Source organism: Lissotriton helveticus, chromosome 7 (genome assembly GCF_964261635.1).
Source record: "Lissotriton helveticus chromosome 7, aLisHel1.1, whole genome shotgun sequence".
Taxonomy (NCBI): domain Eukaryota; kingdom Metazoa; phylum Chordata; class Amphibia; order Caudata; family Salamandridae; genus Lissotriton; species Lissotriton helveticus.
In genome coordinates, this window is record NC_136068.1 from 1,004,635,385 (window position 1) to 1,004,649,541 (window position 14,157).

General features: G+C 49.6%; 1 protein-coding gene across 5 annotated transcripts in view; it reads right to left on the reverse strand.

The window, feature by feature from the left end:
• The window catches only part of FAM114A2 (family with sequence similarity 114 member A2), a 284,184-nt gene that overhangs the window by 131,244 nt on the left and 138,783 nt on the right, over window positions 1-14,157 (reverse strand). For all 5 annotated transcript variants that reach the window (XM_078653652.1, XM_078653650.1, XM_078653655.1 and 2 more), the window contains one exon: window positions 10,932-11,030. In XM_078653652.1, coding sequence (XP_078509778.1) covers window positions 10,932-11,030 — 99 coding nt within the window. The remainder of the gene's footprint in view (window positions 1-10,931; window positions 11,031-14,157) is intronic.

A 14,157-nucleotide genomic window follows, 5' to 3' on the forward strand; every position in this document is an offset into this window, starting at 1 on the left:
CGTCTTGTTCTTGACGTCATCTTGGCCGATAGGGGCGGAGCTTGTAGAGTCATCGGATCGAGTTGCTGTATTTTCATTCCACAAAACGCACCTTCAGTATATAAAGCCATTACCCGTCTTCACAAAATTGCTAGTCAGATACACCAGAATCCAGGCACCTGGACTTGGTCCGGTTGGTTCTGGAGCGTGTTATCCACTTGGGGATGGAAAGTCCTATCCTTCCTAGGGATAGCCCTTCTCATAGTATTCAGTTGTTGCCTATGTCTACAATGTGGGCCGACAATATGCGGTTTGTGCGCCACATCATGTATTCCCCATTCAAGTTCAAGTTCAAATTCCCGTCAGAAAAAGGAAGAGCAAATGATGTTATATGAACACATAGATGGATTAATGAAGATTGATATATCATGAAGGGTCCGTAGGGGACAAGGAGGGAATGAGGTAATATGAATTTTTATGCTCAATTGTGTCCCCTACTACGTACCCCAACGGCTCCATGTATGTGCCTAAAGCGCATGTAAGTTCCCTCCATAACCCGCTATGAAGACGCAAATACATTTGCGTCCAACGTTAACATGTCCTCTTTCTAATCCGCCATGAATGGATCGATAATTCAGTTCCTAAGTGTGCCGTGCCATCGTCTTTACATGGTGCACTTTCATGTTTTCATGGCTCTGGCGAAGGCCCTGATTTCTGCCATCGAGCCTTTTTTCCTGACTTCTGCCTCTGAAAACTGCAGCGAGGACCTGCATCTGCATCCCTGAACTTTGACTTACTCTCTACGCGGCAAGTGGTGCCCGGCTCTGCCTGACTGCCTGCCAAAACTGTATTCAGCCTTCAAGTTATCTGCTCCGCTCCTCGAAAATACATTCCTGTCTAGTAGTTTAGGTAAACATCCCCCCAGCTGCAGAGTAAAGGGCCCGGCTTTTCTATCTCCATGTACGTAATTCATAGCTCCTGTCGCCATGGTAGGCCCATAGCCCTCGCATTACACGTAGACACACATGCACGCATTAGCAGTCAGTATAGAATAGCCTCTGCCCGAGAGACCTTTTCTTTAGATAATACCGTTCTCCAAACACAAAATACCAGATATGATTTAGGAACAAGTTGATCTGACCCACCAGACTTCTGTCTCTAATCCTAGCGTTAAATGTCAAGTCCCCTTCACCCTCCAGTTCCACGTCAGTCACACGTCATGCTGCTGCGCGCGCATCTCTGCCATATATTTCTGCTGACACTGCAAGATTCTTCTAGGGATCCACCCACTTCTATGACTGAAATGCTGAAATATTTCTTCTTCTATGTGACGTTTCTGGCACCCACCTCCGTGTACACCCTTGTGCACGCCTTCTGATTACATATTGTTACGCACATGTTTCTTATCTTGTTTCTTTCAGCCGTTACGCCTTCTGAACCCATCACCACTGTAATGATATTATATATACTGCGTACTGTTAATAAATCATTGTACATGTCCATGATTCCCTTCCTGAACCCTCGTGGTGATGGATCATGCTACCTGGTTCGAACCAATTCCATTTTATGGAATAAAACCCCTTAAAACCCAGACGCCACGGACTCTGTGTCTCTTATTTTGATTGAGCTATTTTATTGAACTTTACCACATAGAAATTAGATATCAGGTAATTTAATTTACCACATAGTCACCATCTTAAGGAGCGCCACCCTCCCCACTAGTGACAATGGAAGCGTACTCCAGAAGTCGAAATTCGTTTTAGTAAGTCTGATCGCCGACCCGATATTGCCCTCTAGAATGTCTACTCTATTATGGTAGAGCGAAGTACCCAGGTAGCGAAGACTCCTCTCCTCCCAGGCCACTCCTTCCGTAGAGTGCGGGCATGTTCTAGGCGCACGAGTCAGGAACAGGTAAGATTTCGCCCAGTTCACTCTGAGGCCAGACACCGTGCTCAGCGATTTAAGGAGGGATTTAGCCCCCCGCAGGGAGGCAGCAGAGTCCGCCAAAAACAGTAGGAGGTCATCAGCGTATAATGCAATATGGTGCACCTGCCCGTAGACGTCCAACCCCTGATACGCCCGCCCCAACCGGGCTCGCACCGCCAATGGTTCGATCGCTATGGCAAATAATAGGGGGGAGAGGGGGCAACCCTGACGAGTGCCCCTGCCTACGGCGCAAGCCTCAGATATTACACCTCCTGTTCTGACCCTCGCCGTAGCGTTCCGGTATAATAGTGCCGTCCAATCCACAAAGTCCTTGCCCAGTCCCATTGCGCGCATAACATGGAAACGGTAGGGCCACTCCAGGCTGTCAAAGGTCTTCTCCATGTCGATTGCAAACACCCCCACCCCGTCCACATCGTAGGTGCCAGCCTCCAGAACGTGGAGGAGCCTTCGTATATTAAGCGCGGTGTTATGGGTCGGGATAAAGCCAGATTGGTCCACGTGGATCAGTGTGGACATGTGGGGGAGTACACGCGTCGCCAAGATTTTGCTCAAAATTTTGTAGTCCAGGTTAAGCATGGACAGCAGGCGATACGCCGATCTGTCCCAAGGCTGCTTGCCAGGTTTCAATAGTGGGACAATTAGCGCCTCGCCAGTGGTCTTCGGCAAGCTGCCCAGTCGTTTAGCCTCATTGTAGAGCCACGCTAGCCGGGGCGCCAGAAGGTCGACGTAGGTGTGATAGAATTCCGTCGGGAGACCATCGGAGCCTGGCGTTTTATTCCGTGCCATACTCTTGATGGCGACTCTCACCTCCCTCACCTCAATTTTATCCCCCAGTGGTTTTGCGTCCTCTTCGTCCAGCTCCGGCAAACCCAAACCCTCCAGGAATCTCTGGAACTCGTCTTCTATCGGAAGGACCCGACTACGGTATAGTTCCGTGTAATAATCATAGAATAATTAATTAATTCCCTGTAGGTCGAACCGCGCCATTCCCGTGTGATCTCTGAGTTCAAGGATGACCGAACCTCGGCGAGCCGGATTGGCTAGCCAGGCCAAGAGAGCCCCCGTTTTATCCCGTTCCGAATGTGCACGAGTGAGGTAGGATTTGTAGTCGAAGCACCTGAGACGCTCCACCGTCGCCGCCGCTGATTCCCTCGCCTCGAGTAGGGCCTCATGAATGTCCGGTCGCTCAGGTCGTTCTCTCTCCAGCGAGCGCAGCTTCTCGTCCTCCCGGCGAATGTCACTTAGTAAGGTTTTCCGGACCCCCGACACCGTCGCAATGCATCGCCCCCGCACCACTGCTTTGAAGGCGTCCCACTCAATCGTGGCCGACCCCGCGGTCCCCGCATTGATCTGAAAATACGTCTCTATACTCGAGGCTATCGCGGTCCGGAAGACCTGATCGTCAAGCGTCTCCGGGCTTAGTTTCCAGGTGGGAATTCGTGGGCGACGCTGCGACCATCGTAGCTGCACCAGCAGCGGGTTATGGTCGGAGGTCGTGCGCGTAAGGTATTCACTGTGGCACACCTCTCCGTGCACTTCCGGGGAACACACGAAGGCGTCTATACGGATGTGAAGTTCGTGAAGGGAGGAAAAGAAGGAATAGTCCCTGTCTAATGGGTGGTTAGCTCTCCATGAGTCAATCAGCCCCCATTGACGTTGCCAGGCAGAACGAGCAAGCGCCAGTTTGCTCGCCGATGCATTTGGTAAGGGGGGATGTGAGCGGTCCAATGCAGTGTCAGTTACACAATTAAAGTCCCCTCCAAGGAGCAATGGTCCCACTAAAAACTGGGCCAGTTTGCGGGACAACAAGGAGAAGAAGGCAGGCTGTTCTACGTTCGGGGCATATAGACAACCCAACGTTAGGTCCCTCCCATCTAGTTTTCCCCTCACCACAGCATACCTCCCCTCCGGGTCAATAAGCTGCTGCATGCATTGAAATGGTACCCCCGCCCTTATCCAGACGACCACCCCCCTAGCGTAGGCCGAGTAATCAGTGTGGTAGACTTGCCCCCTCCATCTCCGTTGCAATGCTTTCCCTTCCTTTGCTAAGAGATGCGTTTCCTGGAGGAAGGCAATATGAATTAAATATGAATTTCTTGTGGCCTCTATGCATGGTATGCATCCCACTCACATTCCACGTGAGACATTTGTAGTCGGGTCCCATGGCAGCCCACATCGCAGTTCACATGTTCCCTCATAGGTCCCTCTGACACGCCCAGGTCCCACCCACCACCCCCCACAAACATAACCAAACAATCCTACCCAACTCCCACTACCCAAGACAGACAACCAACGTGGTAACCCCATCCAAACCCTCCAAATCAAGCGTAAATCAACCAGAGCAGGCTAGGCTGCTTGGAACGTCAATCTTATTCAGAACCGGAGCTCTCCCCCCCCTCCCAAGTATTCAGAAGCAACCCACAGCTCACCCCCCAATATCACAGTAATGATCATCAGTAGCCAGCTGCCTCCCGCCCCCCAGCACCAGCAGACAGGGCCCGTCCCGTGTCCCAGTACCGTACATCAGCGTGTCCAATGTCCTCACAGCCACATCAGCCAAACATGCCATCCGCCGTTTGTGGAGTTACCACCGGTAGGTCCGCCTCTGAGAGACCATGAGCGCTGCTGGAGCCAGGACTTAGATCAGCATTCTTCGAGCGCTCCGAGGCGTTACTGGAGGGGCTGACATCCCCCTGGCTGATGGCCGCCACTGCCAGCACTGCGTCGGTGTCAGATCAGTGGAGCTTCGTCTAGGCGTGGTCGCAGTGGGGGGGGTGCCTTCACCAGCCTCCCCCCTGGTTTCTATCCAGTCCCAAGCCGCTTGCGGTATAAGGAAGAAGTGTGTGTGTCCTCCAGCAATGACCTTCAGGCGGGCCGGGAACAGCATGGCATAGGGCAGCTGCATTGTTCTCAATTTTCGCTTAACCGCCAGGAAGGATGCCCGTTGTCGTTGGACGTCCCTGGTGAAGTCTGGGAAAATCATGACTTTGCTATTACCAATGCGCAGATTCGGTAAACCCCTGGCCGCCTAAAGAATGTGATCACGATCCCGGTAGTTGAGAAGGCGCACCACCATAGGGCGCGGCGGGCCGCCAGGTCTAGGCGGGCGCGTCGGGACTCTGTGGGCGCGTATCAGGGTGAAAAATGGGGAGAGCCCCTCCGGCGCAACCTCCGCCCGCAACCAGGTTTCCAAAAAGGACACCGCATCCTGGCCCTCCTCTCTCTCCGGGACACCTACTATACGGAGGTTGTTACGTCTGGAGCGCCCTTCACTGTCCTCGGCCCTGAGTTCCAGCACCCGAACTTTCTGCGCCACTTCCGCCAACGAGGCCTTCAAGTTAGCCACTTCGCCAGGAATGTCCTTCATGTTCGCTTCCGAAGTTGTTACTCGCTCCTTCAGCTTCCTCCGGTCATCCTTCAAGAGGGAGAGGTCACACCCAATGGTGTCTATCCGCTTCTCCAGGGCCTCGCGCAATGCCACAATGGCCTGCATAATGTCACTCAGGGAGGGGTCTCGCGGCGGGGCTGAGCTCCCAGGGCCAGACGCCGTCTCGTCTCCCTCCATGGAATGATCCGGGTCATCGAGTCTCAGCACATCAAAGCCCTTCTTCCTGGCCCCCTGACCATCTTGCGTCAGCTCTCGAAGTCCGCTCCAAGCGATAGTGCTGGTCGGGTAGAGTGCCCACGCGGACACAGGGCACGTGCGACCTGCGGCCAGCAAGAAAGGAGGCCCCCTCGAGTCCACACCCCCGTGCTTAATTCTGACGCCGCAGGCGTTGTCCACCTGGGTCCAGGGTTCTAGACCCACCAGCCCGTCGCCGCAGCACCAGGGGAGGCTCCAACACTGGCCCCACACTCCCCTCTCCACCGTTTCGGGAATGTCCGCTCTATCGCCGGTGGGCGCAGGAGTAAGGTCAGCGCAGGGTAAGCGCCCCAACAAGAATCCTCAGGCAGCAATCCCGGGCAAATGCGAATCGGTCGATTGCAGGGGCCAGCAAGGGGTGTGGGCGACCCCCAGGTAGCAGAGGCCACGTTCCGCCGCAGGGAGCAACACTATCCGCTCTTAGGCCCCTTCTCTTCAGGTGCGCAATGTCCCCCGCCAGTATCGCGGCCCCCGGTGCAGGTCAAGGATGTGGCAAGAGTTCTGGGCCCTCGCACCACTTGGGGGGTCCAGGAAAAGCCCGCAACGCCGTCAGATCATGCACCACCAGCTCCGGCGCGGCAACGCTGCCCTCTGGGGGTCCAGGGACCGCAAGCAGCAGGCTCTCCAGCACCACCCCGGGATCACGCGGGCGCCGCCATCTTAGGGTCAGGCAGGGACATTCTACCGTAGCTTGCTACCTCGTATCGCTGCACCATCAGCCTGTATGAACGGTGCGTGCACCGCGTCAGGGCCCCCTCACCTCCCGCTCCGCTCCGCGATCCCAGTGTCCAGGGTCCCAGCAGCCATCGGAGGAGGGGCCCGGTCAGGCAGTAGGTCGCGGGACCGCCGCCGCCATTTTGGGAGCCTCCGGGCTCGTCATCTCGGGGGCAGCAAAGTCGTCCGTTTCTGCTTGTTTGAGGACCAAACACATTCGTCCTCCAGCACAGAAGGGGCACAGGGTGCTGCGGCTCAAGTTCTGTGCCCGAGGAGCCGTGAATATTTCCAGGACGTCGTCGGGGGAAGGGCGGCCGTGGAGGAGCTCCAGGAACCGCTGCCGCCTACATCGGCGTCCAAGCCACGCCCCCGGTAGAAATACTGATGTGCTGTTGCCCGGTGCAATGGGGACGATTAATGAAAATGGTCTATAGCTTGGGGAGAGGAGTTGGCCTAATAGCTAGGGCAGTCAACCTCGAATCTGGGGAACTGGGTTTGAGTCTCTGCAATGATTCTCAACATCCTGTGATTCTGGGCAAATCACTTAATCTCCCGTGCCTAACAAATATGAATGTGACCTCATGTAAAGTAACTGGTGCTATGTAAAGCGCTCTGATGCCCGATTCGGGTCAAGTTCACGCTATATAAAACTCTGTAAAAAAATAAACAGTTATTACACTGGTCAGTACAATGCTTCTTTGACCAACCTATGACTCTGGTAAAGAATATGAAGAATATGGGCTTTCCAATGGGTGAAGCTCTTTAGGTAAGTGCCAAATTTGGCTAGATCTCCAAAAGCAATTTTTTTTATCCATGTCAAAGGAGTAAAGTCTTCAATCTCTTTCCTATTGTATACAAAACCCTTAGTATTGGGCCTGGTGAGATCCAGATTATATTTTTCTAATTCCTTGTACACAGGAAAGAAATACCTCATTACTGATCTACATTCTACAAGTGGCGCAGAATGGTTGTATTAAATTCTAATGGCTCTTTTTGTTGCAAAACATAGTCTTCAACTCTACCTCATTTAGCCCGCAGAAACTAAAGCTTGAGGATTTTCATTGGGTGCTCAGTGAACACCCGCCTGGCCCTTTTGAACGATGTTGAGTCTGGCTATGATCTCTTTTGTGAATGGGTCTCTCGGGCACTTGATTCCCTGATCCCTGCTACGTGGAGTAAATGTCGCTCTTTAGAACCCAGTCCATGGTATGACAGCGCCTTATTGCTCCTGAAAAAATCAGGCAAACAAGCGGAAAGAGACTGGCGTAAAACCTATGATGCAGAGAAAAAAACGCAGTACCTAGCTAAAACCAAAATTTACCATAGAGCCCTATGTAGGGCTTGTGCGGCCTACTACTCCCAAGAGTTCAAACGCAGTCCTAATCCCACGAAGCTGATCTTTAAAGTTCTCAAAGACCTGACTGCTAAAAGAGCCCCAGCAGCTGAGATATGCTCAGTGTCCCACTGTGAAGAGCTTGCTGCCTTTTTTCTGGAAAAGGTGCATACTATCTATCGCTCCTTCCCTAGTACCATCCCTCAGAGTGAGGACCAGAGGCTCAGAGTGAGGACCAAAAGCCTAACTCTACTACTAATGTGGTTCTATCCACATTTCCTGGAATTTCAGAGGTAGAGTTTGATAGGCTGGTGGCCAAAGTAAAATCCGGGTCTCCTGCCGACCCGCTTAGACCTGCGCAGTTCAGAGAGTCTGCTGCACTTTGTCTTCCCCCCGTGCGCCAACTCATCAATCTTTCGTTCTCTTCAGGGACAGTACCAACTAAGTGGAAACTCTGGTCAAACTGCGGCACTGGTGTTACTCGACCTCAGTGCCGCGTTTGACACGGTCTCACACGCGATATTGCTGCAGCGTCTGGGAGAGGCAGGTGTCTCTGATTTAGCACTTGAGTGGTTTCGGTCATTTCTAGCAGGTCGCTCATTTCGGGTCGCTACAACTCCATTTGAGTCTAAACCCTATTCCATCGAGCAGGGAGTGCCTCAGGGGTCGGCACTTATCCCCACGTTGTTCAATCTGTATGTGCAGCCACTGGCTGCGGTCGCCAAGCAGTGGGGCCTGACTATGGTTTCGTATGCTGACGATACGCAGCTGGCGGTTGCACTCAGTGGGGACTCCGACTCTGAGGCCCCTAGGTTCAGGGAGGGTTTGACAGCAGTGGCTGGCTGGATGACCGCTAAAAGTTTACAGCTCAATGCCAAGAAAACGGAGGTCCTTATTGTTGGTAAGCATAGTAACCTCTGGGGCGTTCAGTGGTGGCCTCCAGAGCTGGGTCCAGCTCCCATCCCGGTACCAGAGGTTAAATACTTGGGTGTCTGATTAAACCCCGCCCTCAGTTTCTGCGGACACACAAAAAAAGTGGCTGCTACATGCTTTGGTATTTTGCGTGGGCTTAGGCTAATCCTGAAATTCTTTGACGCCCCCACTAGACAGTTGATAATCCAGGCCACCATACTCTCGCGGCTTGATTACGCGAGTTCGCTCCTGTTGGGGGCCAATCAGGCAGAAGTTATCCGGATGCAGCGCCTACAGAATGCGGCGGCCAGAGTCCTGGTAGGCCTACCTAGGTTCTGTTCTGCGAAGGAAACCATCCGGAAAATCCATTGGCTGCCCATGGCTCAAAGGATTGAGTTTAAGACTCTATGTCTTTCCTTCAAGATTCTTAAACTGTCCTCTCCCCAGATCCTAGAGCATCTTCTCACCCCCTATGTCCCCTCTCGTTCTTTGAGGTCATTGGGTCAAAATCTGCCTACAGTTCCACGGTTCAAACGCTGCAGAGCGGGAGGGCGTTCCTTCCGCTATCTAGCGGCTAGGCTTTGGAACTCATTACCAGCTCACATTCGCGCCCTAGATGATTTGCTTACGTTCAGGAGGGCTATTAAAACCTATCTTTTCCCCCCTGGACCCTAATATACTGCCCCCCTGCTACTTCTCTCTGGTTTTTCTTCTGTTCTGTATGTGAATTCCTTCTGCCAGTCAAAGCGCCGGGAAGCCCCTTTGCTGGGGCAACTGTGCGCTATAGAAGACGAGATAACAAAAGTGTTTTCCTCCTCCCAAAGAGGTCCTCTAATAAAGGTTGTTTAGTCCATCTCCCTGAACAACTGTTTTTTGTAAGAGTCAAGAGCTTTTCTAAACAGAGCAGTTTATTAATAGCCTCAGTTGAAGCCCTTTCAAACAAAGCTAAGATCGCTGTTGAAAATGCTGTGTTCTCAGAATCCTTTAATCAATTTTCTTTACTCAGTAATAAGAATGGCAGCACCTCGAGAAGCATCATGCACTATGCACTGTACATGTGTCATGATCAACATCATCATCTTCAGCTCTCAGTCTGGATCAATTGCTGATGCCTTGTGTGTCTACAGATTCCAGCTCTTTGCCTGGCGGCTTCCTACATTTAATCCTCACCAGCTAACATCACCCATCCTGGCATACAAATACCTCCCTTACTGCTGCTGTCTGCTTCAGAGTTCCTTCCCTAATTGTCATCTCCCTACCTGGCATGAATCTTCATCCCCCGACTCCATCTCCCAGTCTTCTTGCCTCAAATCTTCCTCGAAGTCCAGATCACACATCATTCTCTCAACCACCTGCCCCTGCCCAATCCATGGTCAACTCTCAAATTCTCTCTCCCTTACTTGCGACGACTTCAGCTTATCATCTTTCTCCTCAAGCTATATACCCTTCCATCCACTGCTCACCTCTCCCAGGATCCACATGTTGAACACTGCTCTTGTATTGCTCACAATGAACCGCCAAATTCATACATCCAGGCCTGGCTCACATTACACTTCATGCCTCGTTCAATCACCAGTCCACAGCTCACTCTCTGCCTGAATCTGATCAAATTCCCAGGCTCACATCTGCCTACCTGCTGCTGCATTCTTTATTTATTTCCTCCTCATTCTCTTTGGGCACAGCTCGCCTCAGCTCACATCCTCTCCCTGTTCTGCATGCTTAGACATCAACCTGGCTTACATCTCCCTTTATGTCTGGCTCGGACTTTCCTCTTGGGCTCACGCAGCCTTTTTTTCTGATTCACATCTGCCTTTCCAGCCACGTTGCAACTCGTTCTGGCTTATTTCACCTAGCTTGGGCCCCATCTCTGTATCTGACTGGTTTAAAACATCTTCCTCCAAAGCACATATACCCCATTGCTCCAGAATTTCCAGCCCTCCCCTTGGCTCACAGCTCTTTCCCTTGGATGCTTGCTTACATTTGTGGCTCATATCTGCCTAGGTAGCTCACTACTGATATCACATTCTATGGCTTATATTTCTCACCTGCTTACATCTGCATCTCTTCCAGATCAACCTTCTAACCTGGCTCACATCTTCCACCGTGGCTCATATTTGTTCTCAAAGTTCAGGCATCCTTCCTTCCTGACCCACATCTTGCAACATTGGCTTACATTTATCGCCCTGGCTCACCACAACTAACTTATTCTTTGACTAATAGCTCTCTCTCAAGCTTACATCTTCTGGTATTCTCGATCTGCCTCAGCTTGCATTTCTCACTACCTTTTCCATCCCTCCATGGCTCGCAAGCCCCTCCCTTTTCGAGCCCCACACCCACACCTCTCCCAAAGCCTTTTTGTGTCATAGGTAACTGCAGTCTCATTTCTATGGTCAAGTGCTTAACCTTCTATATGCTGGATTTGGTCCTCCACAGAGATCTCACTTGGGCTTGGTATACCAAGACTGGATTCTGCTTTCTCAATGGCGCTAGATATTCCGTGACCTGTGAAATGGAATGGAGACAGCATTAGGTCAAGCAGTCCGAGCAAGTTGAAGGCTGTGTCCAAGGACAAAGTGGAAAAGAAAACTGAAGGACAAATAACTTTGGTGCAGAATAATGGAAGGTACACAATATCTCTGAGTGTAGGACATTAGTGGATACAAAATATCAGTGGATGAAGCACACTGGTAGAAGTACAATTCAGTGAATATAATGGAATGGAATGGAATAAGGGGAGAGTATTGCAGGGTACAGGCACTGGTGAGTACGGATTAGTACAGTAGCAAAACACTATTGGAAGAACCCTGGTGCTCAAAAACTACTCACAGTCAGAAAACACTGGTGATGAAAAACTTTGGTATGAACTAAAAACAAGTTGTGAAGTATACTAGTGGCTACAGAATATTTTTCAGCACAGGCTGCAAGGCCTTTTCGTTGGGTATTAGGGCTGTCATTGGTTAATGGGCAGAATCAGTTTGTCATTTGGCAGTGGTATCAAAGGGACACAAGCACTGCTGCACTTCAACTAGATAGCTATGTTACTCCCTTGTTGTACTTGACTCAACATGAGGGGTGGAAGTGAGCAATAAAAGTCAACTCCAAAAAGTAGTAGTGGGTTACCATCTCATACACCATGATACTATAGTAACATGCAATAAACTCAATATACAGTCAGAGATATTGCTTACAGAATGTGCCATCATAAATATTGCAGTTAAAATAATGATAACATAAAGAAGTAGATATCTTGGCACCTTCGGGACACAAATTAGGATTCTATGCACAATAATAGCATTTGTGCTGTAAGGTGCTATAATGAAATAAGACTGAGTCGTATGGCCAGTGTTACTCTTTGCCCTGCAACTGGAAGTCTCTGGGGTTCTACAGCTTGAACATCTATTCTCTTTCTAAACTTTTCATATGTATCCCAGCAAATAAGCAATGCTGGCAGAAAGAAAAACAAGTACTGTCAAAGACAGGAGGGCGGCCTTGACAAGCTGCTATGTTGATTAAATGCATTTTTTAGTTTTATTGAAAGCATGTACCGCAAACATTAAAAAACATGTTGCCGACTAAGTATGGCAGCCATATGTTTACAAAAAGTTACCTACTTGTTGGATAAAACTTGCTTCTTTGAAACTATCTGGAACCCTTTTGTAAGAGGTGTTGCTTACAGAAGAGAAAAGCCATGTGAATGTGTTAAGCCACTGAGCCTTTTGAATTGTCTAACCCCTGATACTTCCCAGGCCATAGTTTGCGCATACAACGAGACTGGGGGCGTCTCTCTTTTTTCCCATCTTGCATGTGTACCTGTGAAAAGCAGAACTTTTAAGGGGCTACTAACCTTTTTCACACGTCCCTCTTGAGACATTCCATGTTTCTTCGTCCTCCATCCTCTTCTATTCATATAGTCTTTACCTCTACCCTATTCGAATGCCGTACCAATTTGTATAACAGGTTTCAAATTAGAAGTTAAAAAGTGTTGGATGTTTGGACTTTGTACTCAGTTTCACCAAGCTGTATTGTTGAATACTTAGATTATGATTTTGTGGAGTTCTTTGTCTGTTGTAAGGGTTATATACCCCACTTTTTTTTATCAGAATAAAAATAAATATTGGAAGAAATTTTAACCATCACATATAATTTTAATAGGTACTTCCCGGCAGGAAGGTTTACTTAGAACAGATTTACATTTGTTTAATTGCACATCACAGGAACACAGACATTTTCAGCAGGAACAAGGACTGGCATATGGAGTTGTACCATGTGCGCAGTGTTCTCCTCAGAAACATATGTTGGTTCCACACGGTTTTCGAAAAGTAGTACTTCAGTGAGACCACAGCCACATCATGGGGGCCGCGTGTCATCAAGTGGCAGAGAAAACAAATCAATATGCCCTCTTATATTTGCAGAAGCAATCAACTATTTCAAAAAGTATCTAGACTACTAAGTCTCAACTTGCTCACTCTAAGAAAATCACACTGTATGGCTGGATATAAGAACACACCACCATGTCTCTCATGGAATATGCTTTAGCCTTAAATAAGAAGTCAGGACAATAGTAGTGGACAAACTCCGTTCTTCAAAACAAGCTCAAAAACATATTATAAATAAAGGGACCAGGCTGCGTGTCCTATAAATAGGCAATCGAGTCCTGGCTTTATTACCCCCAACTATTGACCTGATTGCATGGGCCTTAAAAAGTGACAGATGGCATAGGGAAACTGATGTATCAAGTTGCCCAGAATCAGATAAAGGTGCTTAAAAATTTCGAAGAGTTGTTTAAGGTAATGCTCAGGTGGTACATGACCCAGGTCCGCCTCAAGGTGATCAAAGCCAGCTCAGATGATTGTTGGAAGGGATGTGGGTAGAGGGGAACCTTGATACACGTAGTGGGACTGCCCCTGGATCTTGGCGTTCTGATCCTAGGTACTAGAGACTATCAAGAGCATAATGTCACAGTACAGAATACAGCTCAGACTGTCGTCTTGGGTTTGATGGACGACGAGGGACGGTGTCCTCTCTCCTCCCCCACTAACAAACTACTGACTCACCTACTCTTGGCGGCTCAATTAGTGGTTGCCTATGGCTGGAAGGGCCCATCTCTGCTGACCACCGAGTTATGGTCGTTGAAGAGGTGGATGTTCCATGCAGTGGAGAAGCTTACTACAACGATTAGGGACACACTCCTGATCTACAACAGGATATGGACTCCCTTCCACACGGTCGTTAAAAGGGACACAAGTGCACCCAGGCTACTGGACTTGGTGTGCAAGGCGGCGATAATTTATTAACCCTTTTTGGCAGCTGCTACCTCCCAGATATTCGAGGAGACTCTACCCAGGGTCAGCGATGATGTTGGTTGAAAGAACAATGAGTGAGATCAGACTCTGTAATCTTTTTGCCCTGGGAAATCACTGGGCCTGTGCCCCTGTGTGAAAACAATCTACAATGTATTGCTGATATATCTGTTGTTGTATTGTATTGAACGAGATGTGAATTGGCGACAACCTATGAGAGCTTGTTACATTTTTTAAATAAGGTTGTTTGGAAGAAAACCTAAAAGGCTCTGAAAGTACCAGCCTCACAGGAATATTGAATCAGAGCACCTTTGTAAATGAAGAATTGT